At 43.5% G+C, this 16,619-nt stretch overlaps 1 protein-coding gene across 1 annotated transcript in view; it reads right to left on the bottom strand.

The window, feature by feature from the left end:
- Ugcg (UDP-glucose ceramide glucosyltransferase) overlaps positions 1-5,374 on the bottom strand; it is a 33,796-nt gene extending 28,422 nt beyond the window's left edge. The window contains exon 1 of the mRNA XM_041657266.1: positions 4,324-5,374. Coding sequence (XP_041513200.1) covers positions 4,324-4,421 — 98 coding nt within the window. The 5' untranslated portion in view covers positions 4,422-5,374. The remainder of the gene's footprint in view (positions 1-4,323) is intronic.
- Positions 5,375-16,619: the final 11,245 nt, after the last annotated feature.

The raw sequence follows: 16,619 nt of genomic DNA, 5'->3' as shown, positions 1-16,619 counted from the left end.
AAGAAAACACGTCCTTTCATTAAAATAAAGATGGTTCTCCCCCTCCCCACCAAAAAAGCCAGGTGGTTGGTGACTCATACCTCTAGTCCCAGCACTTGGGGGAGTCAGAAGAAGGCCAACCTGGTCTATAAGAGGGAGTTCCCGGATAGCCAGAGCAACGTAGGAAAACCTAAATCAACAAATAAATAACTAGGTCCCCATTCTGCACACAGTTTTAACCAAAATATTATTTACATAGTTTTTAACTTTGTTAAATGCTGAGATTCAACTGTGATTTTTACTTACACAGTAAGGAAAGGGCAAGGAAAAACAAAAAAGACTTTGTCCTCTTCTGGAAAACAATTCCTATCAAGCTGGGAAGTATCTTTCTTATATATTTATTTATTTATTATAAAAACATACATACAAAAAAGTGAACAATGATAGTCAGACCAGATCACAAAAAGATACTTGGTAAAAACCAGCCAAGCAAACAACAACAACAACAGAAAGAGAATGGGTGAATTTATGTACAAATTCTTCTGCTGGTTATTTGCTTTAGTTTCTGTGAGACAGGGTCTCACAGTCTACCTCAGGCTAGGCTTCACTGCACAGTCCGCCTGCTGAGAGGACAGGTGTGTGCCGAGGCCACTACTCTGCCTATTTGTTTTATATTCACTTATCCATTTCAAAAGAGCATTTACAAGGCCTGTAGTTAGCAAATGAAACCTGTTATAAGTTAATTATGTTTCCTTTGTTTGATCTGCACATCTCTGTTTAGGAATTCGGTTTGTTTTATTTTTGTTTCGCGACAGGGTCTCTCCTGGAACCCACCATCAACACAAGAGTGACTTTGAATTTAGACATCTACTTCCATGTATGCCACCACACCCAAGCCCAGAACATGTTCTTATCAGTAAAAAAAAAAAAAAAATAGTAATAAGGAGCTGGTAGGAGATATGGCTCAGCAGGTAAAGGTGCTTGTCACCAGGCCTGATAACCTGATCCCAGCCCCCACATGGCAGAAAGAACCAAACTAACTCTTGCAGGCTGTCATCGCATCTCCAAACCCATGTCTCTCTCTCTCTCTCTCTCTCTCTCTCTCTCTCTCTCTCTCTCTCTCACACACACACACACACACACACACACACACACACACTCTTTTTAAAAATCTAAAGGTAATGTCCTGGAGTATTTTTTTAAAAAAAATTATAAAGCCTTTTTACTTCAAGGAAGCTAAATGTTTATTTATACCATGCTCAAAACTGTAAAATTATAGCTGGGCGTGGTTGGCACAGGCCTTTGATCCCCGGCACTCTGGCAGAGGCAGGTGGATCTCTGTGAGTTCAAGGTCAGCCTGGTTTACAATAAGTACTGAAACACCCAGTGAGACCCTATCCCAAAAACAAACAAAAAAGTCAGAGTCAGATTATTTTGAGAAAAATCTGTTTATAACACATTAGTCACAAAAATAAACAAATAAATAAATTCAAAAATTTTGAAGGCAAGGAGCAAACACACTCTGGCTGGCTATTTGAAGTAGCGGATACATCGATCATGCTAATGTTCAGGAAGTGCGATGCTTACTGTGTGCACAGACTGGAGGGGGCAGGATTCCAGAAGGTTCAGTAAAAGGGTTTGCTTTAAGTTGAGCTATAAATTTAATATTTAAACTAATAAATTAAAGACTCTGAAACAAGATCTTAAAATTCATCACTAAATAAGAAATGTATTTATAAAAGTCAAGAAAGTCTGCAAAAGAATGAAAGGGCTGGCTATCTCGCTAGCTAATAAAACTGCATTAATTAAAGCAGAATAGATCGTGTACAAAAAAAACAATGGGACCATGATCCAGCACTAGAACCAAAGTGCAAAGAATTTAGTCTATGAAAAAGACTGTTATTTTTCTAAACAAAGGAATAATCAGACCACTTGGTAAATGACCTGGGAACAAGTTGGGTATATATTTAAGTGAAACTAAAATTAGAGTTCCAGGTCTCATTGTATAACAAAAAAAATGATGAAAGTGTAAAAGGTGAAAAAAATCAAAAGAAAATTCACAGCATTAGAAGAAAGCAGACTGAGATATATGACTAACATATATCATTGGGAATGCAGATGATGAAAGGAAAAATAAAACAGAAGACCTGTCCACTTAACACCCCAGTCTCAAGTTGAGACAATAAAATAGACTGGGGGAAAATTACAGCATGTGACAGACGGATGAACACAGGAGTTATCGTCAATTAAACAGATGAACTTGGCAACAGACTGCAGTACAGGCAAAAGAGTATGGCCATATAACTTATGACTAGCATAACTTATGAAACTAGCGTATAAATATCTGAAAAGCTACTCAATGGAACCAGTAACTAAATGGATGAAAATCAAAACAAAAGAAACAGTGAGGAATAAGGGATGCAGAGCTGGACGATAACCCCCCATCCAACAGGGCCAGGACTGCGAGTCACTATCACATCGTTTATAAGGCAACATCGTACCAAAGATGAAAAGATGTACCACTTTTAGTCCAACACTTCCTCCCTCTGAAATGTGAACTAAAGAGATGAATGGATAAGAATACATCCCAGGGACTGGTAACGTATCTCAGGAATAAAGCACCTACTTGCCCAACATGCAGGAAAAAGTTAAGAAATACAAATAAAATCACTAAAATGTTGCTTAGTAAACCGGAATCAACCGAATTGCCTACCAATAACAACAAATAAATATTAATAGCTCAGAATCCAAAATGCCTGAAACGATGGAAAGAGCTCACACAGTTGTTGATACAGAAGAAACAATAGGAAGTCACTTTTCAGGCCGCCCCCCATGGGCAGTAGTCTGGTGTGTCTAGATCTTTATGCTTGCTTCTAGCACCTACAACAGTGGCCTGTACTGCTGGTCAAAAATCATTTATCAAGTAGGTGAGATTTTAAAGCAGGCTATAGAACGAGAGTTGTGACGTGGTCTCCTCTTTCCTCCTCTGCCTATTAAATATAATTGGGGAGGTAGGCACAGAAGGTTAACAGCGTAATATTTTGGTATATGTATAACTATCTTCTTTAATTCTTCTTGTACTAAATTCCTTAAATAATAACTATTTTTTTAAAAGAGCCCATGTAGTTATAATGAATACAACTTAAAAATTCTAAAGTCAGCAATGCCATACTGACTGGAGTATGTTTTCTTTCACTTTCAAAGAAAAAAAAAGCCTACTAGTTTATCTTGTACAAGTGTCCTCTTTCTCAGTATCAAGAAACAGCATACCGAACGGAGAAAAGCACATCTTTTCTATAGTGGGAAAAAGCAACTAAAAGTAATTCCCTAACATCCTATTCTATCCTATTCTATTTGGTGGTAAAAATCTACCCTCCCCCCCCACACAACGGACTAAAATGCCAAATGAGTTCATCTCTACACATGTATTTCGTTTACTTACACAGACTTCATTTTAAAGACATTTTACTGAAGGATTAAAACTAGCCCCCTATATCATGTCTCTCTCCAGCCCTTTACCCTGTTCTGTTTTATTCCTAAGCTTTATAGGGAATAACCTTATTTGGATTTTTATCATGTTTCATTCTTCTAGAATGTAAGCTTCCCGAGGGCAGGAGTTTTGTCCTGCTCTCATCTGTGGCCCCGGCCCAATGCTAGGTGGTATCTAGTAGGCCTCGGGAAGTATCTGCCAAATCAAATTTTCTGTGTGGAGGGAGAAAGGATACAACTCCAAACAAGCCAATAAATGAAGAATTGGAAAAAATGAAAATGAAAAAGGAAAGAAAGGAAGAAAAATCATACTGAAACGCCACCCTGAGAGGACTGAAAACTGTACACAGGCTCGGAGACTGACGTTTTACAAAGCAGGCAGGTGCTCCACACCTATGTAAGCACACAGCTCTTCCAGGAAGGAGAAAACCCACAGGGAAGTCTCCCGGTGGTGCCAAACAGCTCCCGGAAGAATGTTAAGGACCATCACCATAACAGAGACGTGGCCCGCACGGAAGGAGGGGTAAGCCCACAATACACCATACATCCTGGCCCAGATGGAAAAAAAAAAATCATACGAATTCTCCATACAATCAGACCGAGCAGGGAACCATCCACCAGACACAGAAGCAGGCGCCTTCCCCAGGGCTGGCTCTGCAGTTGCCTGCAACCCAGGAGCCCGGTCGCGACACCAGCGCTATTGCCTCTCCAGGACCCCGCGCCGCACCGCCCCAAGGAGATCAAGGGGGGGACCGTTTGAGGATCAGCTTTCTCTACCCCCGGAGCCCGCGAGCCTCCACGACGCACACGCCTGCCAGCACAGCTGGTCCCCGAGGCCCCGACCCTCCGACTCACGTGTAGATGATGGACATGAAATGCATCAGCCACAGCACCACGAAGAGCACGAAGCCGAACAAGGCCATTCCCTCCTGGGCCAGGTCCAGCAGCGCCATCCCCCGGCCCGCTGGCCCGGCCCGGCCCGCTCCGGCCGCCGCGGACAGCGCTGCCGCGGGAGGAGGACGCGGGGCCGCCGGGTGGGGGGCGCGGGCCGCGAGTGGAAGGTGGGAGAGGAAGGGCCGGCGGGGCGGCGGGCGTGCGGACGGAAGGGGCGGGCAGGGCCTGCGCGCCCCCGGCCGCTCGGCGCGCGCTCGGCACCGCGCGCTCCTCAGCGTGCGCGCGCTAGGGGGGCTGCGGGCGCAGCGCTAATCGCTCTGCGCGCTCCAGGCGGCCGTTGCCGCGCGCTCGGGCTCCCGTGGTCCTGACCCTTCCGACTGCCGCCGCCGCCGCCGACCCGCTCGCTCGCTGCGACTCTGCGTTCTGCTCCGTACCCGCCGCCGGCGTCCGAGTCCCGGCACGGTGCGGTCCGCCCCGCCCCGCCCTCCGGAGTCCGCTGCCCGCCCCCCTGGGGCGGTGCCCTCGCGCCTAGGTGCCCGCCCGCCCGCGCGCCCACGGGCGGAGCTGCCCCCGCGTGCTCGCCGCCCTGCAGCCGCCAACCGCTGCCGCCGCCCGCGCCCGCGGGTTCAATCTCTGTGCGCCCCCTGCACCGTCTCTTAGCAGCGCGCGCCGCCTCTACACTTTCTCTTGGCTAAATCCGGAGGAGCCAAGAGTCTGTGTTATTTAAGGAATCCCCAGATTCAGAATTGGAATCACTGGATGCTGGATGCTGGAATCGCCCAAGATTGTTCGTCCACTAGGGCAGCTGAGTGTAACTTGGCTAAGATGTAGCCAAGAGAGTTATGGAAATGTAGCTAGTTCAAGCAGGGCTGGACTGTTAGTGTTGCCAGTACACCGCAGATGCTCACAAACCATCTCATTCATAAAACTTGTGTTATTTGCTGGAATGATAGATTTTGGACATGCTGGGTTAAATTACGTTACTTTTTTTTTTTTTTGCAAGGCTGTTAAAAATGTTGCTAGTGCTTAAACGTTTAATTACACGCGGGCACGTTACTGAAATGGAAGAAATAAAGGCTGGGCACTGTGTGGGAAGCGTGTACATAGCTCAATTACTTCTGGGACTGAGGCAGGAGGATTACCTGCACTTGAGCACACAAATTTCAGGCTAGACTGGGCAAATTCAGAGAACCCCTGCGGTGGAAAAACAAAACGGTATTCTAAAACCCAGTCCTGGGAGAGGCTGGTCGTAAATGTTTCCATTTGTTTCTTCAGCCTGGATACAGGATACATTTATATTGCTTACTATTGTTCTGTGTTTAAACTGTTTATTATTCCAGTTACTTAAAAAAAAAATAATCCACGGCCTTCTTCGAAGTATTTTGTAATTGATTCAGTTTAAAGATGTTTGTTTTTGCTATTGACTGTGGTTAATAATAATTGGGTAGCCTCAATCTATGATTTACATGATAAACTACAATTACAAGAATTTAAGGTTTGCAATGTCGTTTGCTCTACTGGTGTAAAATCAGTGAGAAAGAATCACGCTTAAAAACTAATTTCGCATTGTCAAGAGTTACTTGTTGGTAATTACAGCAGGATGGAATCCGTTCATGAAAACAGTAGCATGGGTTTTAAATGCCACAGTTGGTATTTAATCCATCAATCCTAAGACCCACTTTAAAGAATTATTAAAGCAGTTTCAAAATTCCAAAATGGAAATGCATCTCATATTCAATGGCATCTTACAAATAAAATAATAGGCCAGGTTTGTTTTCCTTAAAATGTGCTTGTTATGGGGTCTGGAGACATAGCTCAGTGGTTAAGAGCACTGGCTGCTCTTCTGGAGGACCTGGGTTCAACCCAGCACCCACATGGCAGCTCACAACTGTCGGTAGCTCCAGTTCCAGGGGATCTGACACCCTCACATAGACGTATATGCAAGCAAAACATCAATGCACATAAAATAAAAAAATCATTAAAAAAGTAAAATGTGCATGTTATTCATATACAAAACAATACTGGGTGTTAGCAGTACTCCCTTGGATGTGGCCAATGACATGAGTTGCTCAATTCGTGCATTTTGTTGCATTTTTTTTTCATTTTTCCAAATCTTTCCTGAACCCTTACAGCAAAGGATTCCATAGGGTACAATGGGCAACACAGAAAAGCCCAAAAAAATTCTTGTAATTGTGTAGTAAAGTCCAATAAAGATGAACTATGTTGCACTTCACCTTGGTTAAATTTAGTCTGCTCAAATCTGGCAGTGGAACAACAGCCCTTAGGGGCTGGAAAGACAGCTCAGCTGTTAAGAGCACTTGCTACTCTTTCAAAGGACTCGGGTAGGAGATGCATGCTGTGCCCATGGAGGACAGAAGAGGGCGTCTGGTCCCCCATCTGACCCCCAGAACTGAAGTTACAGATGTTTGTGAACAGCCAAGTAGGTGCCACTCAGGTCCTTTGGAAGAGCAGCCAGTGCTGTCAACATACTGAATGATTTCAACATTGATACTCTGAGAAAGGCAAAGTAAAAACAAAAAACACCTACCAATGTTTGCCAAGTGTTCTGTGTGATCCTGTGATGAAATATGACATATACTAACAACAGGCCAGAAAGTACGGCAAGAGTGGATGCTAGCATTAAGTGTGGACTTTGGGTGATAAGGATGTGTTGTTTCATCAGTTGTAATAAATGTATCACTCTAGTGTGAGATTTGGACACTAGAGAAGTCCTGGAGAGAGGGGGGCAGTAGGGTGTGTGGGAATGCCAGATTTTCTGCTCAGTTTGGCTGTGAGCTTAAAGCTACTCCAAAGTCATCTAAAAATAGTGACCGTATATATGTTATATAATATATTATATAAACCTATGTATTGAATATATTCAAATAGCTAAATGTGTTGTTTTGTTTACTAAATGTATCTTTTTGTTTGGGTTTTTTTTTGTTTTTGTTTTTTGTTAGTTTGTTTGGTTTTGGTTTTTCAAAACAGGTTTCTCTATATAGCATTGATATTTTGAGATAGGGTTTCTCTGTAGCTTTGGTGCCTGTCCTGGAACTAGCTCTGTAGACCAGGCTGGCCTCAAACTCACAGAGATCTGCCTCTGCCTCCTGAGTGCTGGGATTAAAGGCATGTGCCACTACCGCCAGGCTCAAATATGTTTTATTAATTATGTAAATGTATGTAACAGGAAATGCTGTAAGTCTGAACTAGTAAGATCAATGAGTGCTAATAACTTTACACCTTGTAAGCAATCATTAAAATATTTGTGGAGTACATGACTAAACTAACCAGCACTGGCAGAAGTCACTGGTAAATTTGCTCAGATTTCTTCTTTCTTCAATTTTAAAAAAGTTGTGTTTTAAAGAAAAAAATATACTGGCCACCATAGTTCTTCCTTCCCCTTACAAAGTTAATTCACGAAACTGAGTAAAGATATTTAGGCCCAGAAGTCTAGCCCTACGGCAGGTCACCTGCTTGGCAGTCTCAGGGCCTGAGTTTAATCCCAGCACCAAAACAGAGGATTGCCTGTTCACAGCTGGAAGGCCTCATAGAAAATCCATTCTCTGCATTAACAGCACTATTTTCATTTCAATATTGGCCAAATTTCTATCTTTGTCCACATTATTTTTTTAAATATTTCAAATAAACATCTTAAAAACCAGAGTTCAGAGCTGGGATGGTGGTACACACCGATCACCCTTGCATGTGAGAGGCAGAGGCAGAAAGATGGCGAGTTAGAGGGGGTGACCAAGTGACCCAGAGAGACCAGGTCTCCACAAACCAACCCACAGTAATATTGATCACAGCAATACAGTTCCCGAATGTTACTGTGTTAAGACATATATTGTAAGTTTATATTGTAAGTTTTTGTCCCTGTAAAAGCTTTTCAAATTTAAGTGCAGAAAAGTTATTTCCCAGGAATTGAGTAAACTTGAAGTTTCAAAGGTACACTTAATTCCTGATGCTAATTGACAAGAGAAATAATATTTCTCCTTTGTTCTAATTGGAATTAGGAAAACATGGTGTTTAGGTATAGCTGAGGTGATGAGAATTCTTTGTTTCCCATAAAATGTTTACTTTGTAGAGGCCTTTAGATCCTGGGGTACCTGTATTACTCTGAACAACCTTCAAGTGCTACAAAGGTTGCAAGCAAATTGATTGCTCAGGCCTTGGGTCTTGTTGATAAACTGTAGGTGTGGTATGTACCTTTATGTGGGTGTGATCCAGGGGAGTGCCCACAGGTCACTAGAGTTCAAATTCTCTTCGGCTGCTTTGCTCTTGTCTGAAAGCCCAGCTAAAATCTGCTTTATTATACACTTACTTTATTTTAATTTTTTTGTATTTGATTTTACAATGTATTTTGCTAAACCACAGTTTGCTTAGTCAAAACATCAATATGTGTTTATTATTTAACCATATTTCTCCTATTTCCAACAAGAAGAAACAGATGTTGCTGGTATTTTCCTAAATTGATTTGAGCAGAAAACACTTTCTAAAAAGGTGTGTGGGTGTGTGCGTGTGTATACACAAGAATGTACTTGCTTGTGTCAGTGCTTGTGGGGAGCCAGATGTCAACATCAGGTGTTTTCCTCAGTCACTTCTCCATCTTATCATTTATTTATTTATTTATTTATTTATTCATTCATTCATTCATTTCTTGAGACAGGGTCTCTCATTGAACCTGAAGGTTACAGTTTCAGATAGACTGACTTGTCACTGAGCTCCCAGGATCCTCCCGTGTTCAAACCCTTGGCGACTTCCACCCAGCACTAGGTTTATAGACACCCACTGCTGCTGCCAGATTGTCACATAAATTTTGAGGACCTGAACTCAGGTCCTCAAAGCGCTTCATCCACTGAACCATCATCTCCCAAGCTCCTGGCCTTAACCTTCTAAGTACTAGGATTACTACTCAGACGCTGCCACGCCCGGCTGGAAGAAAGCACGCCTGAAAGAGCACCCTCTTGATTCTTCTGCCTGCCCCTTGCTCTCCAAAGTGAGTGTTTTGGACTTCCTATTAATGGAAGTAACCAATATGCTAGAAGGAAAGACCAAGATGCTTAAATTGCCAATGTATTTTGGCATCTCTCACAGTCTATTTTGCTACATTTCAGAGGTTAAGACTAATATGTACATGATATTGCTCACTACATTAAATGATAACAGACAAAAATTGACTTTGCATATGGGTACTTTGAGGACTGAACATCTATTATGTGGTGTTTAACTCAGTAATGCCCTTGCTTAGTCATGTAATCAACACTGGCTTTAGGTCCAAACTCCATCTCCCTTACTTATCAGATCTATAAGGCAGTTACTTCACTTAATCTTTTTGGCCTCCAATTATATATCCCATGACTGCTATAAAAATTAAGTTAGTATTTTAAGATATCATCTGACACATAGCTTCCTCTTCTTATTTATTCATCTGTCCTGTCCCTTTAAGAGACAAGCCATGCCCACTCCCTCCCCTGTCGGCTGAGGCAAGCTGATCTTTAGCTTCCAGCCTGAGTCTCTTCCTTTCCCGTCTCCCTCTCAAAGAGGCAGCTTCTCTCTCTCTCTCTCTCTCTCTCTCTCTCTCTCTCCCTCCCTCCCTCCCTCTGATATTCTCCCCTTCTCCCTTTCCCCTCCATAACCCACTAAATAAATATCCAACCTCACTCAGCATGGCATGCCTGTCTATCTCTTGCCTGCAGTGTGGCTCCTTGCCTGGGACCAGTCACTTTTGGAGACCAAGTGGTGTGCCTCATGGCCTGCTGCAGCCACTAGGGGGAACTGTGCCAGTCACTGCCTAGGACTGGCTGCTCTCAGGACCACTGCCCACTGCTACTTGCTCAGTGACCTGCAGTGTTTCTGCCAGGGATACGCAGCATTTTTATTAATCCATTACAATTATTTAAAAAAATTACTAACAATATTATTAAAATGTAATTTTTTTTAAACCCAGGTCTCATGATGTGAAACTCACTATGTAGACCAGCTGTCCCCAAACTCACAGAGATCTACCTGCCTTTGCCTCCTGAGTGCTCCAATTGAAGGCCCAGGCCACCATGCTCAGCCAAATTTAACTTTCATGAAGGAACAAAGACTGTTGCGATAAGCTCAATTTGAGTCAAGGACTCTATCAATTAAGCACAGGCACCTTGAAAAGTCAGACGGGGTTTGACTTTCAGTTCTAACATTTATTTGCCTTGTGGCCTGAAAAAAATCAATTACCTCAGTGCTCCTGTCTGTAAAATAGGCTGTAGTGTATTACCAAACACACACATCATATTTGTGTGCAACAATTCCAGTTATATTAGATTCTATAAAGGTTTTTTTCCTTCATAAGGATGACTGACCCAATCAGTCTCATTTCATCTAGATTACTAGCTTTTGCTTTTGTTTTTTAACTGTTTTCTAATATAAAAAATATAAATGAAAAAATTAACTATAAAGCCAAGTGCAGTGACTCACGCCTTTAAGCCCAGCACTCGGGAGACAGAGGCAGGGGGATCTCTGCTAATTAGAGGTCATCCTGGCTACACTTCCACATCCAGAGAACCTGAGGGTCTGTGTGTGTGTGCGCGTGCATGGAGGTGGGTATAGGCTTGCATGCATATTTGCATGTTGAGGGACATTATATATGTACCTGTGTAAAATGCATGTGGAGTGGAGGCCTGTGGCTTATACCAGGATCTCCTTTGATTGCTCTTCTGTCTTAGTCATTGAAGCAATGTCTCACTCAAACCCAGAGCTCCCTGATATGGCTAGTCTTGCTTGCCAGCTTACATTGGGGATCCTGCCCCACTTCCCCGACCACCCCAAACCTGTCAGGCTGGAATCCTCAATTGACTACCCTGCCCACCCATTCATGTGGGTCCTGGGAATTTCAACGCCTGTCCTCATACTTATGCAGCAAGAGCCATAACTAGTAAGCAGTCTCCTTGGTCCTGGGGTTGTTGGCTTTTTAATGGCCATTTCATTATCATTTATCATGATACCTCTGTTTAGAAGTCCTGCTTCAGGGTCGCAACATCCGTGCTTCTCAACCTGTGGGTCGCACCACGTGTCAGATATTTTCCTTCTGATTCATAACAGTAGCAAATTTACAGTTACGAAGCAGCAACCAGAATAATTTTATGGTTGGGTCACCACGTAAGGAACTGTACTAAAGGGTCACAGCATGAGGAAGGTGGAGAACTACTGTCCTATACAGTTCTGGCTGTTCAGGAACTTACTCTGTCCACCAGGCTGCCTCAAGCACACAGAGGGGAATCCTACAGCAGTTTACAGCTACAAATTCCTCTCTCAAAATTTGCTTTTTTTAAGCCTACAGTCAGCTTTTTTCCCCCCCTCAAATAGTCTCCTCTGGCCATTGCAGCCCTTTTGGTACTTTCTGGAGTTCGGAAACAGTCCTTGTTAGCCGGTTTCGCAAGAGTTTGCATTGTCCTGGGGGAGAGGGTTTTCCAGCTGCTCTCATGGCTGTGCTAAGGCCCTCTCCTCTCATAGTTGTATCTGGACCAGAAAACTCAGAAGTCCTGTCAAACTAGGCACTTTCAATAGGGACAAGCCGTGGACAGAACAGTTTAAAATAGTCAAAATTGTTTATTGGTAAGAAATGATATTTTCTCTTTTCTGTCTTTAGAAAGCAACATCAATCAAGTTTAAAATGCATACTGTTTTCCTTTTTATTATTTATTAGAGAGAGAGAGAGAGAGAGAGAGAGAGAGAGAGAGAGACTGTGTGTCTGTGTGTGCTTAGGGCACAGATGTGGGTGTTCCAAAGAGGGCAGAAGAATCTTGCACTATGGGCAGTTGTGAGCATCTGACATGGTGCTGGGGACTGAACGTGGGTTCTCTACAAGAGCAAGCCCTCTTCACTACTGAGCCATCTCTCCAGCTCCCTATATTGTCTCTCTTATTCTTCTCAGCCCTTAGCTCTCTGCTTGCTGGCAAATCAGAAGGATTTAAAATGATCATCCTTTCTTCTTTTTTTTACCCAAGACCCCCATACTAAGGGGGAAAGGACAGCTCTCCATGACCTGGGTGCTTCTCCTCTGACACACACACCCTTCATCTCTGTACGTGTTTTCAGCATAAATAATAAACTTGCAGAGCAGTTTTCTATTTCAACTGCCTATCTCTAATTTTTTATTATGTTTTTATTTTATGTGTGTGGGTTTTTTGTTTGCTTGCCTGCATGTATGTCTGTGTAGCATGTGCATGCAGAATCCGGATCCCCTAGAACTGGAGTTGCAGGCAGTTGCGAGCTGCCATGTGGGTACTGAAAATTTAATCAGCGTCCTCTGGAAGAGATGCCAGCACTCTTAACCATTGAGCCATCATCTCTCCAGCCCCTCAACCGATGGTGGTCCACATGGAGACAAACCCTAGAGTGGAGCACTGTACCCCCGACTCAGAGCGACATTAGTCTCTGTTCATTCCACAGTAAGTTATTATCTTACAAGTGAGATAGCTCAAATGCATCAAAGTAGCCCTGTGACCACTTGATGGTGGAGTGTCAGAGGAGAGTAACAAAGCATTCTCAGAGGTAGCCATTCGCAGGTGTGGCCTGGATGCTGTGACAACAGACTATTAATGAGGCAAGGGGGAGTTAAATAACTTACCCAAGGCCACATTGCTGATAAACAGACCAGAGCGCTTGAAATTTGAATGTATGAAGTGAGCACTGTGACTTTTCTGCTTGGCCCCTGGGATCACGTGGGGTTCACTTTGACACCTGGTCCTCACGGCTTCTGTTCTGGGTCAGGTTCTCAGACTTTAATGTGTGCACACATCAGCCAGGCATCTTGGCAATTTGGTGAAACTGGGGTCAAGCCCAAGAGTCTGAATTCTTAAGAAGCACACAGGCTGTGCTCACAGCCTGCTATAGGTCCTGTTTGGAGTAGCCAGCGCTGATGAGCTGTGCCATCCACATGAGGGTTCACAGACATTATTCCTAGTGGTCTATCCTCAGATCCTAGGATAACGTTACAGTGTGTGTGTGTGTGTGTGTGTGTGTGTGTGTGTGTGTGTGTGTGCGCGCGCGCGCGCGCGTACAAACATGTTTGCTTGCTTGCTTTCTTCTTCCAAGCTCTTGGCTGTGTGAGCTCATTCCAGTTCATATTTCTGTCCATCCTCCAGTCTCCATCCCCCATAGTTATTGGGGAGATATTTCTCAATCCTGCCTTTTCCCCTCTCCTCCTTCCTTTTCTTTGTGGTTTGGTGACTGAACTCTGAGCCTTTGGCATGCCAAATATATGTTCCTCTGGCCTTCTGCCCTAGCCCCTAAAATCTATTACTTTGTTAACGAGATATTTTACTGGCTACTTGGCATGCATATTCACTGGAGATCAGGCTGTGTCCTAACAACACTGATGAGGGAAGGGAATTCTTCATAATGTTTATATACTCTTGTGCTGCCATAGCGTTCCCAATCTTTTATAACTTTCGTGGGTGTATCTGGATCATGGCTTTGACTTATTCTATTAACTATTTATTTATTTGTTGGATTTTTTTGAGAAAGGGTATTATAGAATATTATTTTAAGGTGTGTTGCTAGCCGGGCGGTGGTGGTACACGCCTTTAATCCCAGCACTCGGGAGGCAGAGGCAGGCGGATCTCTGTGAGTTCGAGACCAGCCTGGTCTACAAGAGCTAGTTCCAGGACAGGCCTCAAAACCACAGAGAAACCCTGTCTCGAAAAACCAAAAAAAGGGCGGTGGTGGTGCACGCCTTTAATCTCAGCACTCGGGAGGCAGAGGCAGGCGGATCTTTGTGAGTTCGAGACCAGCCTGGTCTACAGAGCTAGTTCCAGGATAGGCTCCAAAAACCACAGAGAAACCCTGTCTCGAAAAACCAAAAAAAAAAAAAAAAAAAAAAAAAAGGTGTGTTGCTTTTGTTTATGATGCATTTGTTTAATTCTGTTAAGTTATTTTTCCTTTTTCTTCTTCTTTTCTTTGTTTTTTGAGACAGGCTTTCTCAGTAACCATGGAGCTAGTCCTGGAACTCACTCTATAGACCAGGCTAGCCTCAAACTCACAGAGATACACCTGCCTCTGCCTCCCAAGTGCTGGGAAGCTGTGATTCTTTACCTGCCTAAAACACCTGAATATCTAATAAAGATATTAGAACAGCCATAATGAGGCAGGAGCAAGGATAGGTGGAGCTGGCAGGCAGAGGGGATAAATGGAAGGAGAAGGAACAAGAGAACAAGAAGAGGAGGATGCTAAGCCAGCTACAGAGTAAGAGGAAAAGTAAGATATACAGAAGTAAGAAAAGGAAAAAGCCCAGAGGCAAAAGGTAGACGGGATAATTTAAGTTAAGGACAGTTGGCTGAAATAAGTCAAGCTTAGGCTGGGCATTTATAACTAAGAATAAGCCTCCATGTATGATTTATTTAGGAGCTGGGTGGCGAGTCCCCAAAAAGCAAAGAGTAAAAAAAGTAAAAAGCAACAAGCTTCATTTTGGCGTCCAACTTGGGGCTAGAGTAAAAGAAAGTACAACAACGACAGGGTTTCTCTATGTAGCCCTGGCTGTCCTGGCACTCACTCTGTAGACTAGGCTGGCCTTGAACTCAGACATCCATCTGCCTCTGCCTCTGGAGTGTTGGGATTAAAGGTGTGCGCCACCACTGCCTGGCTACTTCATCACTTATCATACTAACTAGCATTTACTCAGTACATGCATTTCTCAGTGAAATTAGCTTCTTGCCAGAAGAATATAAAAAACACAAACATGTTCTGAAGCCAGCATTCCATGGTACTCTGCCCTATCCTTCAGGTCTTCCATCTGTTCTCCCCTTTCCCAAAGCTGTTTCCCGAGTCTGCGGTGGGACACGGGCTGACACAGATGTCTCATTTAGGACTCTCAGTCATTTATTTTCAGCACTCTGACCAATTAAAAGTCTCTGTGTTAACTCCTGACCATTCAAAGGCAAAAAGAAGTTTCTTTAAGCAAGGTTGAGAAAAGCTCAAGTCTATGAATATAAGCATAAATATTTAGAAGGCAGTTTGACTATATGACCATTTACAAAAAATTGTTACTCCTAGGGCTTATGACCTCTTACTTAAGCCATGGGCTTTGTCCAGGTTTATTGTACCAGGCATGAATTCCCTTGTATGGACAGGCCTTAAATGCAATCATAAAATGATTAGTTATCCCATAATATCATGTCACTTGACTTAGTTAGGGTTACTATTGCTGTGATAAAATACTGTGACCAAAGCAACATGAAGAGAAAAGGATTTATTCAGCTTACACTTCAACATGGCAGTTCATTATCAAAAGAAGTCAGGACAGGAAGTTACACAGGGCAAGAACCTGCAGGCAGGAGTTGATGCAGAGGCCATGGAGGGGTGCTGCTTACTGGCTTGCTCCTCATGGATTGTTCAGCCTGCTTTCTTATAGAACCTAGGACCGCCAATCCAGGATGTCACTATCCTCAATGGGCTGGGTCTTCTCTCACCAATCACTAGTTAAAAAAATACCCTACAAACTTGCCTAGATCCAGATCTTAAGAGGCATTTCCTTATTTGAGGCTCCCTCCTCTCTGATGACTCAGGTTTCTGTCAAGTTGACATAAAACCAGCCAGTACAACATTATTATGCCATCGAGCACATCCTGCCTGACAGATTGATATTGTAGCACACAGGCTCCATGCTGGATAAAATCATTGATATCTCTTCTCCCCCGGAAGATTGCATTGCACCTTCCAGCATTATGAAAGAGAGTCAACTGGGAGGTTGCGTATCCTGCAACCAAAGTGCACGGTTTCTTCAGCAATACAGTCTCTCCACCTAGTTCTTCAGACGACAAAGAGCAATGGCAGTAGATCTTTAGGACCTTCCTGACCATGGCTTTGCACTTAAGAACTCACGAACATCTGCTATTGCCTCCATCAATCAATGATATTTGAGCTGAGATGAACGAAGCGGAAGAATTGGTCGTGCAAATGTGTAAGGAAGGAGAGCTTGGTGTACAAGATCGAGCCAGTTAAAATTCCAGCATCAGTGAGAGACAGGTTCCCAAGACCCCAATCCAAGTTGGGAAGACACTGACTGCTGATGGCAGCTGAGAGACAGGTAGTTATTTTTCTTTGGGGTTGCAGTCACTGTAGGTTGCCCATGCTCTAGCGGATAGACCCACACCCATGCACACAAGCATGGCACTAATTGGTTGCAGTGGGTCATTACAAACAACAAGAAAAAAAAACATTAGGTTGGGAAGGAGGCACACTGGGTGCTCCAGATAGAGATGGAGGAAAGAAATGGAAGA

Source organism: Microtus oregoni, unplaced genomic scaffold (genome assembly GCF_018167655.1).
Source record: "Microtus oregoni isolate MIOR12 unplaced genomic scaffold, Mior012 000008F_ref0000371, whole genome shotgun sequence".
Taxonomy (NCBI): Eukaryota; Metazoa; Chordata; class Mammalia; order Rodentia; family Cricetidae; genus Microtus; species Microtus oregoni.
The sequence above is the reverse complement of the archived record's forward strand: the minus strand, read 5'-3'. Positions and strand labels throughout refer to the sequence as shown.